General features: G+C 40.8%; 2 protein-coding genes across 3 annotated transcripts in view; one reads left to right on the forward strand and one right to left on the reverse strand.

Moving 5' to 3' along the window:
- The window catches only part of ctdp1 (CTD (carboxy-terminal domain, RNA polymerase II, polypeptide A) phosphatase, subunit 1), a 99,201-nt gene that overhangs the window by 57,303 nt on the left and 22,546 nt on the right, over positions 1–19,352 (reverse strand). For both annotated transcript variants that reach the window (XM_078267407.1, XM_078267408.1), the window contains exons 11-12: positions 18,577–18,807; positions 14,480–14,633 (exon numbers count right to left, since the gene is read on the reverse strand). In XM_078267407.1, the coding sequence (XP_078123533.1) occupies positions 14,480–14,633; positions 18,577–18,807 (385 nt within the window). The remainder of the gene's footprint in view (positions 1–14,479; positions 14,634–18,576; positions 18,808–19,352) is intronic.
- adck5 (aarF domain containing kinase 5) overlaps positions 2,783–19,352 on the forward strand; it is a 57,410-nt gene continuing 40,840 nt past the window's right edge. Inside the window, exon 1 of the mRNA XM_078267410.1 lies at positions 2,783–2,852. The gene's annotated coding sequence lies outside the window, so the exon portion shown is untranslated. The remainder of the gene's footprint in view (positions 2,853–19,352) is intronic.

Consider the following 19,352-nt stretch of genomic DNA (forward strand, 5'->3'; position numbering starts at 1 on the left):
TCTGAGATACTAGATTATCTTTCTTAAGAATAGAGCTGCAAAGATTAATCGATTAGTTGTCAACTATTAAATTAATCAACGATTTTGATAATCAACTATTCAATGTGAATATTTTCTAATTCTTTTCTTATTCCTTTATGAGAGTGAACATCTTTGAGGACGTCATCTTGGGCTTTGGCAAACACTGATAGACATTTTTCACACCCTTTTCTGACATTTTATAGACCAAACAAGTAATTGATTAATCAAGAAAATAATCGACAGTGTAATTGACAATCAAAATAATTGTTAGGTGCAGCCCTACATAATAATGTAGAAAATGTCCTCTAATGTGCCTCTATCAAGCAGAAGCTTTTCCTCCCCAGTAACTTCAAAAGATTATATCTCGTCAGGGATGTGGGAGATCAATATTTAAAGGCAGAGGGAGAGCTGAGATCAATGTGACTGATGAATGCGCAATATCTTCTATGATCCCTGGGCTTAATCAGCCTCGTCTCCCAGGGCCCCTATGGCATCACAGGTGTCCACCAACACTGACCTGTGTCTAAATCTCCATCTTACTCATCCATAATAATCATTCACAACTCATTAAATCATGTAGCCTCACCAGGAACTCATTCCATTTTCAGCCAGAACAGGTGTTGATAAATCCACTGTCCTACAGAAATGAAGGCAGTTCTTTTTAATAAAGCTGATTTCACAATGGGCTCTATAAATATGGTGACTTGCGTTACAACTGCTAAAAATGTGTTTAAAAGTGAAATGGGGAAAAGAACTTGATTTTGGATTGCTGTGTACAAAACAAATAGTATAATCTTAGTTATATAACATATCTTGATTCATGAAGCCTACAGGCAGGGAATAAGTAATGGAGAGCGAAGACAATCCATATCTCTGGCTGAGCTCCATGGGATACTTAATGGAACTGAACCATCATTTACAAAATGTGTATCACATTTGCTCTTCCTTCTATGACAAGTCAAAATGTCTGCCATGAAAAGGTCTATTGTCCCTTTCTTCAGAACGGCTTTTTTTGTTTTTTTACTTTTTAGTAGATGGTTCATTGGGGGAGTTATGACAACACAACAAATCAAGATGGAGAGCAGACAGCCCTGTCTGAACACTGAAACAAGTGAGTGCTTGCTGAAATCATACTGTTCTTTGTGTTGCATTTGTATAGTTGGATGCCCTTATGTTATAATGCTGCCCTTGGCAATATTATTGTATGAACAATGGGTCAAATGACTGTAACATGAAAGGAGCCGCTTGCACAAATACAACATACAGAATTATCACCTACGTAGTCTCGCATTGCCAGACCTTCCTCCACAGCACGACGGAGGAAGGTCTGGCGAGTCCACACAGCATTCCGGGATGGGAGAAAACCATGCTCTGGTTTATTGGCATTTCTGTAAACCAATCAAAATTGTCTTGGCCGTGCTAACCGCCAAGCAGAGTGTCTCGGCGAAATAGCCTCGGGAAGGAACATGTTTTGGTGGAACAAGTGTACGTTCAAAGGTCGTTTTAGTAGTGCAACGGAAAACTCAGATTGGACAGATAAATTGAACTGAATTAGATAGTCTCATATAGTCCTCATAAATCGACCAGAGTTTAAAATGACAACACAAAGAAAGAGGAAGGTAACGGGACATCAGAAAATGGACATCCGAAAAGAAAGACATCCGCCAAATTTTTGTCAGAATGACAACAATCCCAGAAGTGGGACATTGTTAAAAACGGCCCACAAGGTAAAGTTTAATCTGCCTCAGGCGTTGGTGGAGACCAAAATAGAGCTAAAAGGAGAATATTTGACTTTGGACAGATTTTGTTAACACTGAATCAGACAATGGCAGATTGTAGTTTTCTTTCTTTTTTAATATGCAAACATCACAAGCAAAGATGTGAATTTACAGTGATATAACTATCATTGTCTCCTGACTACCACTGATATTACTCTTCCAGGAACTGGCAGAATTACAGGTAAATCTATACATTCACCATACATCTTGCTGATTGGTGGTCTAGTTGTCTAATTTTTGTTTTTTTGTTTTAAATTATTTCTGAGCCGTCTTAAACACTGTGTACAATAGGTTTTAGATTTGTGTCTACACGTCCATTGGTGCTCAAGTTAAAAGCAAGTACAAAGGGAGAATTTTTGTGGTGTCAATATTATAGCCATGTTACAAGATTAAAAGGGATACTCAATTTAAAACACAATTCTACCTCACTATATTGGCAATGTAAGGGAACCTATCTTAAGAAAGAAACAAATATTTAAAAATAGGAATGTGTGTTTTGGGAGGAGTAGACTGCCCCATAATGTAGGTTAATTAGTAAAAGTAACATGATCAATTCACAGAGTTAGTAGTAACAGCCACGCTGTTGTTATGAATTGTGAGTGAACTGTGTTACAGAGCAACCTGGATCTGAGGAATAAAGAATATTTGGCAAAAAGGCTATTTCCTTTTCACGTTTACGGCCGTTTCATTATTTCAAAGTGAAATAAAGGCGCCACATCATTTGTGATTCAACACAAATATACCAGCCATACTGAGAATTACATCTTTGAAGAAACCGAAAGCTGAGATAACCTTTTGTATCTTTACCCACATGAAGAAAGAGTTTGAAAAGAACATTTTTCGTCTCAATGTTTTATCTTGAATGCTTTATCTGATGTAACTGTAAGTTGGGGCAAGTAGATATCCCTTGTGTGTGTGCTAAAACCAAAAATATGTGTGCATGCGTGCGCACTGAAACCAGTTTATTGCAGTAATGACAGTATTGCAAGATCCCTGTTGTGGCAGAACACCGGAGGCAGTGACGAAAACCGTTTACCCACCACCCCTACCAAGGTAATGTTGCCTTTTTTAGATATGTTTTTTGGGCATTTTATGCTTTATTTAGATAGTGACAGAGAGGAAAGGGGAGAGAGGGGGGAAGACATTCGGCAAAGGGCCCTGAGCCAGACTGGGACCCAGGCTGCTGCGGTAAGTACTCAGCCTTAATGCTATGCGCTTTGCTAACCGGTGATCTGCAGGGCACTCCAGGCAATGTTGTCTTTTAAGTAAGGGATAAGACTCATCATAGATCATCTGAGGTCAAACTGAAAGAGTATCTGTGTGGCATTTTGATATAACTGGGAAGAGAGGTACAGATGTTAATCTTACATGGTTCACTTCTAAAAGAAGTTTTCATTAAAGCTTCATAAGGCAGTTTTTTTCTGCAAGAGTTGCTACAATGTATTGGCTACAATCACCACAGTCTGGAGCTATCTGCTCTTTTGTTTTTGTTTCCTGACTATATGGCTGAGTCTCTAGTCTACATCACAGTGATCAGGTGTCTTGTGCATTTCAACTTCTGTATAGCTAAGGTATGGTAAGGTTAAGTAGACTGTTTGCATGTCTGTCCAATTCAATGCCATGTTGCCCTATCTGCAAACTAGGCTATTGTTCTGTTCCTTAACGCTAAATGGAGAAAACTAGTTAGCCGGGCTGACAGTATAATCATCGTCTATATCCACGACGTTCCACTTCCCGGATTGCCAACGGAAATTCCTCCGGATTTCACTCATTTAGGCCGGATATCCATTACCATGGGCTTTCTTTGTGCTTACCTTTTAAACTCCGGTCGATTTATGAGGACTACGGTTAACCTTTTCTCAGATCTCTACAGGGTAATTCCAGACAGCTAGCTAGACTATCTGTTTAGAGTTTTCTGTTGCACGACTAAAACAACGTTTGAACGTACACGTTCCATCAAAACAAGTTCCTTCCCGAGGTTATTTTGCAGAGGCGCCGTTGCTCCGTGCGACTCTTAGCGCCGCCCAAGATGATTGTGATTGGTTTTAAGAAATGGCAATAAACCAGAGCACATTTTCTCCCATCCCAGGATGCTGTGTGGACTCGCCAGACCCTCCTCCGCAGCGCTGTGTAGGAAGGTCTGGCAATGCGAGACAAGTATAATCATTACGACATACTATTTGAGTAGCCATGTGGGGCAGCAACTTAAATTCAAAATCATGGATGGAAAAAATTGGTAATAAATAAAAAGGTAATGTTCTGTGCCAACTTCATAACATGCAGCTGCCTTATAGTAAAGTTAGCTTGTCATTTAAGGTAATTCTAAAATGTATTTTAGGATTAGGCTGCATGTGTCGCATTCAAATACATTTTAATTAATTATGCAATAATTCTAATTTGTCTCAAACGAAAAATTGAGCAGTCCCAGTGCATACTACTACATGGGGCAACCTTCCCTGACTAATAGAATCTTACAACGGACTGAAATTCCATGTGGCGTGTTATGGTGTAACTGAAAGCAGTAGATAAAAGAAAATGCAGCCAGTCCCAGTCATCACACAGCCAGCAAGGGATAAGCAATTTCAAAGAAAGGTCACCCAGTTTGTACAGTACCGTGATTCTTCGCTGGGCATCTCTGCGCATGTTGCTCCAGGTAAATTGACCAGCATCTAACCATTGGTGACATTTAAATGTAAGGCTGTCTACCTGCCTCAGATGTGTACTTTGCTCCAGCCAATTAAGACTGGGACTTTCCCTTTGCCCTGAAGATCTAGAGTGTTTAAGAACGTCAAAGACTGCCCTTTAGCTAAGGCAGTCCAAGGAGGGTGACATTTGAAATACAGTGCATTTACCCTTTCTTTCAGTCCATTTCTTTAACTTTCTACAGCACTACATGTGTTGGAACAAGGATTTAGTTGTGCTTGCAAGAAGTAAATAGTACTACCTCCAAATCATGACAGAAAATCCTCACAAAATCCCAAATTTATGAACCATGTTCTATTACACACAGGCTTCGCCTTATAAAAGGCCCCTAAAGGCTTTATATATATATATATATATATACATTTTTTTCCCCCCCTTCATTATCCGAGGTGTAGTCGAAAGAGATGCGTTTTTAGCCTTCGGCGGAAGACACACAGGTTTTCGGCAATCCTGATGTCAATAGGGAGCTCATTCCACCATTTAGGAGCAAACAGTCGGGATTTCGTTGAGTGATTAGTTCTCCCTTGCTGTGAGGGGGCACCAAGCAGGTTGGCTGATGCAGAACGGAGCGGGCGGGTTGGGGTTTAGGGTTTGACCATGTCCTGGATGTATGCTGGGGCTGATCCGTTCGTGGCCCTGTATGCAAGTACTAGTGTCTTGAAGCCGATGCGGGCAGTAATTAGTAACCAGTGAAGAGAGCGGAGGAGCGGTGTAGTGTGAGAGAACTTGGGGAGGTTGAAGACAAGTTGTGAGATGACTAGAGCCTGAACCAGAACCTGAGCCGCCTTCTGCGTTAGAAGGGGACGTATCCTTCTGATGTTATGCAGCATCTATCTACACGATTGGGTAGTTGCAGCGATGTTGGCAGTGAAGGTTAGTTGGTCGTCAAGTGTCACACCCAGGTTTCTAGCAGTCTGGGTTGGGACTACCACAGAGTTGTCAATTGTTATAGTCAGGTCCTGGGTAGGAGAGCCTTTTCCTGGAAGGAAAAGGAGCTCAGTCTTGTCAAGGTTGCGTTTCAGATGGTGTGTGGACATCCAAGAAGCGATATCAGTCAGACAGGCCGAGATACAACCAGATCGGACAAAACATGATCAAATCTTCTCCGCTCACCTGGTGAACTACAATCGCTTAATACCCAAGCATTCTAAATGTCACATTTGCACAATAAGTGCTGCTGGTGTTTGGGGAACAATGGTCGGTGTGAGCACTCTACACCTCATTAACCAACTACATCTTCAACCATCGTGGTGCGGCATTAGCAAGAGGTTGGGATTTAATTAAAATTGAAAGTTAATGTCAAATCCATGCTACCATGGCAATGTCTAAATCCACAACAGTATTGATTAACAGAAACATGAAAGCACCATGCTTTAGCGCTAAAAGGGTAGACCTTTGTGGTTTTGAGATGAGATGAATGATAATGCAGTAGTTCTGACAATTTCTATACAGAGTAGGACTGTCAATCAATTAAAACATGTAATCTAATTAATTACATATTCTGTGATTAATTAATCAAAATTAATCGCATACATCATTAACGGTGCCTGAACCGATACTTTTTAAGAAAGTAAAAAAAGAAAAATGTTGGTGACATTAAAGAACGGCTTGTTTATTGCTAAGGCCATATGGTCAAAATTAAATGATTTAATAATAATGTATAACAATAACAATAACTTATTTCACTAGTAAATTGCTGTTGAACGACAAAAACAACTACCAGATGGGAAAAGGACATTTACAATAACTTCAAATGCACCACAAGGCTGTAGTTTACCAGTTTCATTGAACGCACCGTCTGTGTTGTTTCTCCGACGGCAGCTGCAGATTGTTACATCCCGGTGTTGAATCCTCTACAGTGAAACACAGTCACACTTTACACCGTTTAGCGTTAGCTGTCAGCATTGTAACCGTGTTTAATCCAGCTACTAGCTAGCGGTAGGCTAACGTTAGCTGCTGTCGAGTATTGTGTTAACTAGCATCACGTGCAGCGGTGTTTGTGTTGCCTGTATCGTCTTCAGAACATCAGAGAGAAGCCCAGACATATCAGTGGCACCAGATTTCGTTAGCCAGGGTTGGCAGGAAGAAGATTTTTACAAGTAAATGTTCCAATTAATGATCCAGGCAGAACATTCTCGTCTCCCTCCTTCATTTTACAGTCCAATGGTGGCTAGAACGGCTCCGGGTCAAAAGTCAATATGGAATGGATTAATCTGCGTTATTTTTTTTAACGCGTTGTTTTTTCTCAGATTAATTAATCGAAATTAACGTGTTATTTTGACAGCCCTAATACCGAGTGATGAGGGCAGATAGAGCTTGTCTCTATAATATACACGTCACACATTTAAGTGGGGACAAATCCATTTGAGATCCATTATAAATCCATATCCATTAACATCTGCTCAAGATCCTCTCTGATGAAAAACCGAACACATAACATTTATCTATGCGGTCAACAATGTTGACCACCATATGATCAAATAAAAGGGGACAGAGACAACATTTGTCAGTCCAACCAATCTAACCCTTCCAGCTCAGACACAATCATACAAAGGGCCTGACCCAACCGCTGACATAATGTACCATTTCCAGATTAATAATAGAATCACAATTTCCAGCTTGCTTCCTGCTGCAGTCACCACAATGTCTAATAGGCACAAACACAGACGTGATCTTTGAAAATATGTCCTGCTTTTGCCGTAGCTGCTGTATATGAAAGGACAAATGGAGCAGCACCAGGAACAATTACCTTTAGGATGGATGACTGTTACATCTCCAGCTGAGAAAAGGGGAAGATCACTGGGTTCAAATTCCATGACACGTTTTCGTGGCATTTATCAGAAAGAAATACTCTTATTTATTTTCTTTTAATTCGATTTTCTTAAAGTCAGCAATTTACTGTTAATACTGTTAGTACAATTTACACTCAACTCCTCTGTCTGGTTCCAAAACCAAAAACGCACAAGCAAAACTGTAAAGAAGGGATTGCAAAGGATTGAAAGGAGGAAGTGTCAGTCTGCAAAAGCTGGCCGGCCTAAACGAATATTCTCTAATTTATAAGTCAACATATATATGTAAAATCAATATGCAGTAGTAGTATGTCTTAGCTTCTTCCTCAAACACCAAAAAGCGATTTTATCCTACAGCATCTTCAGAGCTTTGAGATATGGATACAAAATGAAAAGAGAAATGTTAAATAGCTGTTGGATTTGGCAATATTGTAGGTCGGTAATGCTTTAGAGGATAATGAATGCAGCCATGCATTTCCTTCAAAACACATACACGTGAGTGTGCGGGGGAAAGTCTATTTACAGTAAGGCATGGCACAGCAGTTCTCAGACTGAGCCGTCGCCTGCAGCTACAAAGTTACTTTAGAATTTAATTGAGTTAACAACCGTGGCAGGCTGTTTTGCTTCCCGGTAACGGGAGTAAGTTTGTCATTTAAGGCATGACCAATCACACTGACATCCAGATCATTCAATTATTTTCTACTCAATAAAGTACGGTTTCCTTGCATGAATTATAAGATATGTTTAATCTAAAGGTTTAAAGCTGGAGTGCCCCCCCCCCTCGCAGTGAGAGTAATTACACAAACACCGTCGACGTGATTAAGAAAAGCAGTGGGCTTCATAATAAGGCTGCAGCCCCCCCCCCCTTCCCGCCTGTCAAGGTATTGGGTGATGCAGGTAGACTGACATACAGTGTAACCCATCAGAGAGCCAGAATAAGCAGCTACACAGTTAGGCACTATAAGTGAGTGAGGAAAGCTGGTTTAAGACACGTTGTGTACTGCTTATGTAACAATGTTATTAATAATCTACTCGTTCGGAGTACAAATAAGCTGTGTCGCTATCCTTCCGGAGCGCCGGTCACATTACACACAGTCATTTCATCCATTGTTAAAGCAACACCGAAGCACTTTTCCTCTTCGGTCCCCCCTACAGGTTGGAAGCGGAATTGTCCATTACCGTTAGCATTACCATTATTCTATGTCTCATTGGAACTACAGAGCCGCTACCCGATCTGGCAAACTTGCATAGCGCGGCTTTAGCCTATAGAGGGCCGCAAAGCGAATGCAGAAGTGCCGTTCACCCTGTTACGTTAGTTGATGAACCACTGAAACGATTTTGGTAACATTATTTTAAGGTACAAAAGAATCTTTGGTGTCGCTATCCTTCCGGAGCGCCGGTCACATAATATAAAAAAATTGACCTGTGCATCTTTAAGGTGGCTATAATCATCAAAATCATATACCGTACTTTATATATAGTAGGGCTGCACGATTTTCAGAAAAAGTCATATTGCGATTTACAATACTGCGATTGCGATGTAATTTGAAATGTGTATGTCTCAACTTAAACATACAAATTAAACGAGCCGAAAAAGAAATACATAAACAAAACAGGTGCAATACTTTTTTAAATAACAAAAGAGAAATGAAATTTTACAAAATGAAATAACGAAAAAAAATCTTTTCAAAATAGACAGTACAAATGAAATAAACAATACATAAGAAAATACAATTTTTTATTAAAATAATACAAGGTCAACCTCTTTGAAAATACCTTTTGCATGACCTTATAAACAATGACATCAAAGATGGATGTAATATAGTAACTAGTGATTAGGTTACAAAATATACTAAGTCTGCATGCAACCCCTATACACTGATACTCGCGTGACCATACCAAACGCTACTGCCTAAACAGACTGACTGGTCATATGTTTTGTGGTCGTTGTTACGATGGTAGCGTAAAGGCTGTTTTATGCTTCTGCGTCAACTCCCTTCTGGAGTTCTGCGTGGGGGTTGCTTTGCATCGCGGTGCGTTTCACCGCCACAACGCTAGGGGGTGTGTGGCTTCGAAGTTCAGTGTGTGTCTGCCAGCCAGTCAGTTTATGTTATGTTAGCAAGCAAACTTTAGCACAACTGCCCACAAAGTACTGCTTGCTGGCGAAGTGCTAATTTCAAAACGTTACTGACATATAGACACTTTACAAACGGATAATAACCCCGTCTTTGTAACCAAAATATGTCTGAGTTTATTTTCAGAGCTTATGTCAGTGAACTAGCATGTTGGTACAGTAGGCTGCTTGAAACACCGACTATCAACACACAGGACGAGTTGACCAATCACAGTCCATGCGTTCTGCGTGGCCTCGGCGCGAAGTTACACATTTTTGGAGGTGCAGGTCCAGCTACGGCGGAGGGCTCGGAGGGGGGTTCGCGGCGACGCAGAGGGGTCTGCGGGAGTACGCCGTCGATTCGACGCAGAAGCATAAAACAGCCTTAAGTGAGAGCGATCATCGTGCGTGCGTTGTTGAGTGACGTCAGTGAGTGATTGGTCAAGCAATGAGGAAGAGCGACCGAGAGCAGTGTCGGAGAGTTAGTGTAGCAGCCGTGTGACAGAAAAGCGAGAGGAAAAAAAGACAGCAAAGGCAATGGAAAGTGCGTTAACAATGAACAATAAAACAACGAGCTTCTTAAGACACGGTGGCTTCATCTGCTGTTAACACGGCCAGTAAAGACCCAGACACACCGACCAGACGGCCGACCCTCAGCAGAAAAAGGCAGTTGGACTGATCAGTGTCCCCGAGTTGGTCCAAAAAGTGCTGAACACACCAAAGCGACGAGACATAATACGTCTCCATAACAGCAGGCGGCGCTAATCTGTATTGTCGCCCAAAAATGAAACCCGGCAGCTGATTGGACGAACGAGTCACGTGGGTCTGGTTTCTCTGGAAATTCAAAGACAGACTGTCATGGCGGCTTGTTCAGAATACGATCTCATATTGTACTAAAATAGTTCACCGAAACGTGTTTCTGAAAACATTTTAAGTGAGAAATAGGCCGTGCAGTTGCTGAATCTGTCTTCATTTCAGATCGACAAAGGTCAGTTTAAGATTTTCGTCAGATTTTGAGAGACTGTAGTCACGCTCATTCCGCTCCCCGTTTCCGAGTTAGCACTCTACCAATCAGATGGGTCATTTGAGTCCGACTGCCGGCAGTGCCCGCTCCGCCGATTATACATGTCAAATGAAGGCCGACGGCCCCTCGGACGGACGACGGCACGGAACACACCGAACAGACTCGAGTCACTGACCTCGCCAGACTGTCCGACGGCCGATTATCGGCTCGGTGTGTCTCGGGCTTAAAGTGAAGGCGGTTACAACGTTGGGAGACTGCAGTGCACACAGAGACTAGAGTGTCCCGCACACAGTTAACCTTTTTGTTTACTCAAAATCGCTCATTTCTTGCGGTTATGTAATCACAGAGTGACATCGCGATAGCGATTAGATTAATCGTGCAGCCCTATATCAGATTTAAAATCATATACAGTACTGTATATATAGTCAATAGTACAGAATATTGCATAGTGTTCACTTTTTAGATAACTATGTGGCAACCAATGCAGCTTTCCACTGACATATTCCCATTATTATTATTATCATTGTTATGAAAAAGACAGGGTTCATACGCATTTTAACCAATACTTTTCCATGACTTTTTGGCAAATCTCCATGACTATGTATTCCTGAAAATGTCAGTCGACATTATACAATAAGAATAACAATCTGTGTTAAAGTTTACCCTCAGAGCTTTAACAATAAAATGAATGACAATTGATGGGGTTCATAGAGGGAGTCGTAATATCGCGCCCCGAATAGAACGTGAAATACATTTATTAATATGCTGTGCTAAAAAAAAAAAAAAAAAAAAATCCATGACTTTTCCAAAACTTTCTGGGTTTCCACCTGGAATTTGCATTTTTCAAATTCCATAACTTTTCCAGGTTTTTTCAAAACGGATGAACCCTGAAAAGAGATTCTTTTTTTCAACACTAACCAACACTTTACTTTATGTCCCATGTGAGCAAGCCACAAAGCTCTTTCTTCAGAATAATCACTCGCTGAGAGGCCCTTGACAGATCTCAAGGATCCAACTCTGCACATTCTCCCCTCCCCCGCCACCCCGCTGACGCATTAGAAGAATTCAGACTCCATTAAAGAGTATTATCCAGACAGGAGGTGCAGAGCTCTCAGACATTAGTAATCACTTCATCGGCCTCCCAAGGATGGCAACAAACAAACAAACAAAAAAGTGGGCAAAGTGCACCCAGGCACAGGATGGCAGTCAACCTGAAACTAGCTCTGCACGATATGAAGAAAATATGTAATTGTGATTGCGATATGATTCACGATATTGGAGGGAATGATCATTTTTGTATCATTACTCTCATTTTCATTGAAAAATATTAAAATATTTCAAGGAGTTAGCGTTACCGGGAGGTCATATAAGTTGCGATGAATGTTTTGCTCAGACAGAAAATCATTCATTTACAATAAGAGAATACGTTACAGATGCACCGTTGCATTTCATGTGTTGCGTACGGCAACGAGCCAAAAGCATTAAGGGATTGTTGTAGCGACCGACGTAATAAGAACTTTTTATTATATTAGATTAATATAGCGCGTTTCATGAAACCCACGGACGCTTTACACAAGTGCCGGGGGGGGGGGGGGACAAGAAAATAGTAGGCCAACACAAACACAGAGTAAAAGGACTAACACGTCCGCTCTAAATGGAAGGGGGACGTCATTTAATGTGGGCTACTGACGTACAACCATATCGCGCAATCTAAAGTTAATTTATGAATAAAATAGACATTTTTTACATACCTGAGGGCCAATTCTGGGTCGGTTTTGAATCATTTAAAATCCCGTAATTGTCTCCATCTGTTAATAGCCCGGCAGAGTGTGACTCGCGTTATCGCCCGTTGTCTTTCACTTTCAGCTTTTAGTTTAATTTCCTTTTTTCTCTGTGATGGCCCTGCCCCAGGATCAGCCATAACTAGAGCAGATAACTTCTAAAATACAATTAAAACCTCCTGCTACCTTTTACCTGGCTGGATACATTAACACAGGCTTTTCCGGCGGTTACACCGAAATCTGTGACCCGTCAGAATGTGTGCTTTGTAGCGCCGTCTTCGCGGGGGAAAAATCTGACCCGGGCAGAGGCATTAATAAAAACGATACAAAAATAGCGTTCTTTTCACTGTTAGTTTAGTTTGCGGTTACAGGTCATTTATGATCATCAGCTGGAAAATTTCAAAAGTTTCAAAGTTACATATAGTCACTTTAACAAATATTGCCCCCGCGATTAAAATTGCGATTAATTGTACAGGAGTACCTGAAACATCAGCACAAAATACAGCGAGGCCACAAAAACCTTACGAGAAAGTCCTCGCTGCCCGAACACACAAACGTCCATACCCTTAATCCTATTAAGTAGGGGTGGGAATCACCGGAGGCCTCGCGATACCATATCATCACGATACTTATGTCACGATACCATATTGTTGCGATTTTCAACATATTGCAATATTCTGCGATTATATTGCAATTTATTACCTGTTTTCAAACTTCACATTTTTCCCCAATTTCATATGATGTCCCCAAAAGGAAACCTTGTTTTATCAAAAAAAAGATACATTTCTCAGTTTGTTCATCTCACTTTAAGTTTATTGCTGCAAAATGGGATTGTCAAGCAGACAAACTGACCACAACATACATAATAAAAGATCGATACTTGGCGTCTGTGTATCGATTTTCCCCCCCACCCCTACTATGAAGTAGATCAGCCACTAACCTTTAACACACCATGCAACTGCTTACCAATAAAAGCCTTCCAGTGGCTTGCCAGTAAAATACTTTCTTTCTTTTTTTTTGGAGTAAGTAAGCAGTAAAAGTTTTTAAATAAATACAGCTCCACCGGCGGTGCGTGGACCCTATTGAAACTGAAGGAATTCTTTTTTTTAATGGAATCGTTTGGAAAGTTCAGTTCCAAATTTAACAGGTGCAAGTTTTGGTTTCTGTAGGCTGCCACCGTACTTCCAGGAGCTTGTTGTGTTGCAGCTATGGAGCGCAGTAAGCGGCGCTCTAAAGTGTGGCTTTATTTTGCATTGAAAAAGCCCTGTAAAACTGGAAAATCACCATTGAATAACATTTTTTTTTTTTAAATCTTCTTATCTGTGAAATAAGCATGTGCCCAGTTTTAACTCCACCCCTCAAAGAATCAGAATTGATGTCCAACCCTAATCAGAAGACTCTCGTCGGGTAAAGTTAGGAACAGGAAAGTAGGAGTGAAAGTCCAAACGACGAGGACTCTTTCGCACAGGAGCTTCGAATCCACTCAGCTAAACACAGCAAGTCGTCCGCAAAATCAAGATGCGTAGGGTGACATCGACAAAGCTTGTTTGATTGTGGGGACTGGCACAGTTTGGCCCTCCAATGCAGACCCTGCTGTGAGGTTTGCAATGGAAATGTAACCCTGGGAAAACAACGCAAGAGTCACTGCTGAGTATTCAAATGCCTTGGGAACCGTATATACAGTTGGTGCCTGTCTCTCGCAGTTTTTCTTGAAGACCACCTTGTAATCTCCGTCACTGTGGGCAAAGGCTCTACATCAGGGGTGTCAAACTCATTTTAGTTCATGGGCCACATACCCCTAACTTGATCTGAAGAGGGCCAGACCAGTAAACCTCCAGAATGATCAGAAACTTTTATCTGCCACAGAGTTTCTTCTCAGTTTGATGTTGGCAAACGCAGGTTACTTCTGCTACGACAGTGTTCTAAGGCCACTGTAGGAACAAAAATAATATTACGGACCTGGGAGAGAGGTGTAATATTCCGAGAGAAAACTCAGAACTACAGATTACAGATTTAGGGAAAAAGAACTTGGATATTTGCCGAGATGGTAAATTTGGCATTGGAATGAATTACTTCTCTGCAATTTTCACACTTTGCAAAGCCGTCCAGTGGGCCTGATTGGACCCTTTGGAGGGCCGGATCTGGCCCACGGGCCGGATGTTTGACACCTCTGCTCTACATGTAACAGACATGTAACATCATATTTTTCTAAGCCTATTCCTTCTCCTCCTTCCATTTTATGAGGGCAAAACAACACCAGGTTGGCTTACCTCTCTGTCCATGCTGTCCAGATCCTCCTTGCAAAGCATGTATAGAGGCATACTTTCTGACATGCTCGGCTGCCGTTTCCGACGAGACGGCCCCGGCTGCTCGTCGTCTTGGCTGGTCCCTGCCGCGTCGTCTTGCTGACTCTGTGAAGTGCCCCTGTGGTAAAGTAACAGACAAATCAGTGTAAAACACTAGGGCTGGGACGATACGCTATGGTTTACAATTCGATTCTTTCACGATACATGGGTGCCAATTTGATTTGTATTGCGATTTTCATTTATTGCCATTCTAGAAGTATTGCGATTCGACAGTATCGGGATTTTCTTTTCTTTCTTTGAAGTGCTCATATTATGCTAATTTTCAGGTTCATAATTGTATTTAGAAGTTATATCAGAATAGGTTTACGTGGTTTAATTTTCAAAAAACACCATATATTTGTTGTACTGCACATTGCTGCAGCTCCTCTTTTCACCCTGTGTGTTGAGCTCTCTGTTTTAGCTACAGAGTGAGACCTCTCACTTCTGTTCCATCTTTGTTGGGAGTCACACATGCGCAGTAGCTAGGTAAGGACTGCTAGCCAGTCAGAAGCAGAGTATGAGGGCGTGCCACGCTAGCAGCTAGGCGAGCATTATAACGTGTGTTACAAAGTGACGCACGTTTGTCTCTGAAGTAAAGGCTGGACTACAACAGAGCTGTTTGGAGCAGTTTGTGAACAGTGTTTTCTGTTGGAGATGGTAAGTCCCTTTGGGGGGGGACTTTGGGCTTTTTCACTTTGTAAACCTATAACGTGCACAAAAAAATATATATAACACAATAAACAACAAAAACTAAAATAAAAAAGCATAATATGAGCACTTTAAACAAAAACTTAAGTTGAATAATAAACTTCTAGAGACAATAGATCATGAGACATTTCTATAAAAACTAATCGTTTTCTAAGAAGAATGCACATCACAAGTCAGTCAGTCAGACATTTATTTAATTTGTAAAGTAGTACATAACATGGATTTTCAGCATTTTCAGCTTTCGCTTTGTTTTGCTGGAAATGGATATGATGTAGCGGTCCTGTATAAACAGAAAATATTTAGGATAATAATTGGTCAAACAAAATGTAAAAAAAAAAAAAAAACAATTCTGTTTATACGGTACCGCTGAGAAAAAAATGGATTCTAGGGAAAAGAATCAGTTCGCAAAAAAATCACGATACATACGATTTTCGATTTTTCACCCCACCCCTATAAAACTCTGAAGGCCCTATCAGCGCAAAGCCCGACATAAGTATCTTTGCTAGTTTAAGACCCACACAGTTGTCCGTTTCCCTAATCGTGCTTAGATCGTTAAAATAGGGCCCTATGAAGGTAAACTGCCCCAGTGGAGCTAAACACATGGACTAGCTAGCTAGCTGGCTAAATAGACAGAATTAAGATATCAGATTGTGTTTTATGTGAGCTGGGTGGTGATATCTACTGTCTCTATCTACACTATCAATAGCATTAGCATCTGCAAATATTTAAATCATATCAAAATGTAGCTGAAATTGTAAGGGGGGGTCCATTCTGTGCTACTTAATCTAACCCATCGATTAATAAATAAAACTGAATAAACTGACAAATCCGTCACTAACTGAGTCAATCAATAAATGTGATTGTATCTCTGAAAATGAATACGTATTCACATTGTTTTATGAAGAGGTAAGAGATCCTTACTTCTACCTTGTTTGTGTGTTCTACTTTTAAATGCATACTTGTGTTACAATAGTCTTCACGGGAATTTGCAAAAACGACATAATCACCGCATTTCTGACAATTTGCGGATGTGTAGCACAGGGTGAACGAGCGAAGGTTAAGGCTGGAAACAAACAACGGGAAGAGTGAGGGCTGTATCTCTATAACGAGGGCTCATTAGATGTAAACCTTATGCAAGTGGGAAGAGGAGGGTTCCATACTTCCTCTTGGCGGTGCTTAACTGAACACAACTTCTTTGATGATTAAATCCAAGTTTATGCAACTCCCTGAGAACGCCAGTGCCTCTAATCCATGAATTATGTGGGCCAATGTTATGCTCGTAACTATTAATTACAAAGAATCATCATAGATATGTTGAATATTCACTTCAAAACATTTGAAGCCACCGTGACTGTGTGACTGTCCAGCTTGAGTCACAGCGTCTCTGTGGCGCCTGTAAGGGAAATTACATGTGATTATGCACATGTGATTATGCACATGTGATTATGCACATGTAATCATGTTAACTTTCCCATGTAGCGCTGCACGATACGAGGGAAATATGCGATATGTGAGGACGTTGAATATTGCGATAACAATATCACTTGCGATAAATAAACCGATATTAAAGTGTACTCAGTTCTGCATTACTTCTGCTTTCAGTAGTCTGCTGAAATACAACAGATTGCGTGTTGAACTTTTTTTGAAAACATTTCCAAAATTCCTTTATTAAACCAATTGAAACACTGAATTGAAAACAGTTACATTTTAAAGTTGCAGTTTTCTTTCATCTAACACAAAGAAATCTCAGAGTGTCTTTCGCGATATGTCGCTACAAACTATACAAATGTAATTTATACAAGTGGTTTTTTTTTTTTTTCTTCAATAAGTACTGCTATACTGCCATCAGTTAGTGAGAAAACAAGCCGTCGACAATTAGCAATTTACTGTTAAACAGAAGAAGAAGAGTCATTTTTGGCACTAACCTGTCAAAATGTACGCACTACAAAATGTGAGTACATAGTGTACACAGTGCACTACATGTCAGTATCCAAATTGAGACACACTACGAGTTTTTCCCTGAGTACTACAGTATAAAGCAGGGTGGATTTTACTGTGCTCTTATTTACGACCCGGAGTGCAGATGCAAATAAAAAATACAACACAAGTTTGAAGGCTGGTTTTGGAGCTACGATAAACACTCCGTGCCACCCAATGCTATAAAATATCCATACAATAAAAAGGGTAGTTGGGGGGGAGGGTTTATTGTGCCTCAGATGATAGCTAAAGACGTTGCATGTCTCCACTGAGAGTAATTCATAAAGTAGTGTAGCACTACACCAACAGCTGTTTAAGTTCACAGAGGAGGGAGGAGTGGAAATCAGGCCCAGAGGACAAATCAATACATTTAAACAGCATATTATGCTCATTTTCAGGTTCATAATTGTATTTAGAGGTTGTATCAGAATAGGTTTTTGATGGTTTAATTTATAAAAAAAAAAGAAAGAAAAACACCATATTTTTGTTGTACTGCACATTGCTGCAGCTCCTCTTTCCACCCTGTGTGTTGAGCTCTCTGTTTTAGCTACAGAGTGAGGCATCGCACTTCTGTTCCATGTTTGTTGGGAGTCGCACATGCGCAGTAGCTAGGTAAGGACTACTAGCCAGTCAGAAGCAGAGTATGAGGGCGTGCCACGCTAGCAGCTAGGCGAGCATTATAACGTGTGTTACAAAGTGACCACGTTTGTCTCTGAAGTAAAGGCTGGACTACAATAGAGCCGTTTGGAGCAGTTTGTGAACAGTGTTTTCTGTTGGAGATGGTAAGTCCCTTTGGGGGGGGACTTTGTTAACCTATTACATGCACAAAAAAAGATATATGACACAATAAAGGAAAGGGAAAAAATCCATAATATGAGCACTTTATGATCCGTTATAAACCATTATGAAGTCAATACTCCTCAGAGAATCACAAATAGCATAACTCTCAGTTGTTTCTTTTTGTACATGACTTTTCTTTTACATGCTATAGTCCTGCACTACCCCCAAGATTTTTCTAGCTGCAGTCTATGAGGATGCCTACCATTTCTGTCAATGTCAAGTGAGCATTGACAGATAAGATTTCTTTTCAGGGCTGATACGATACCAATTATTAGTAATGAAGGAGGCCGATAACCGACAGCAAGTATTTTGTCATATCATCAAGGATATCATTATCGCAGACACTGCATACCCTTAAATATCGTGATATTATTTGGTGCCATATCGCCCACTCCTAATTTGCATGTAGGAAATTCCTGCCGTTTGCCAGCTGCACAAGAAGAAGTTGTATATCAATATTTCATCATTATATTGCACTGCTCCAAATCTGTTCCTACCTGAGACAAGACTGCTCTCTGTGATCAGAGTGCATCATCGACCCCGACGCCTGGAGGTAGGATGGGGGCCGAGGCGCCTGAGGGCCCCTGCGGATCAGCTTCCCTGTGACGGGGTCGTAGGTCCGAACCTCCGGGGCTGCAGGTTGAGGTCTGGGCTGGATGGGAGCTGGGTGGAAAATATGCTTCTGCAGGGAACCCTGAATGTCAGGTAATGCTGCTGGACTGCTACTCCTGCAGAAAGACAAGAACAGATCTCAGATTTGGAAATATCTTCAGATTTGTATGTATTGCGGTTAATATGTTCACAATATCTGTATTCGTTTCTAAGTTATCAGTTCACATCTGCATGGTCTTGGCTCAATAAATTCAATTGATTTATATTTCGTAGTGTTAAATCATAACAGACGTTATGTCAGGACACTTTACAGATAGAGTAGGTCTAGACCAAACTCCAGAGCTAGACATTTTTTCCACGGAAATCTGAAAAAAAGGAAAAGAAAATCTTCCTTTTAACAGGCAGATGGGCGGCCATCTGCTGCAACCGGTTGGGTGGTGGGTATTGCCAATACCCACCACCCAATAAAGCTAAATGAAATGGAAAATTTAAATTGAGAGAGAGAGAGAGAGAGAGATACCCAACTATGTATGCTATGTAAGTTGATTTATATAGTTAAGATAATATTGTGTTAATGTTCATATGACTGTTTATTGTGTTTCTGTCCAAATATTTGGAAACATTGTATGTTGATGCTTTGGCAACATTGTTATTGAAACTT

The sequence above is a fragment of the Sander vitreus genome, chromosome 14 (assembly GCF_031162955.1).
Source record: "Sander vitreus isolate 19-12246 chromosome 14, sanVit1, whole genome shotgun sequence".
NCBI classification, from domain to species: domain Eukaryota; kingdom Metazoa; phylum Chordata; class Actinopteri; order Perciformes; family Percidae; genus Sander; species Sander vitreus.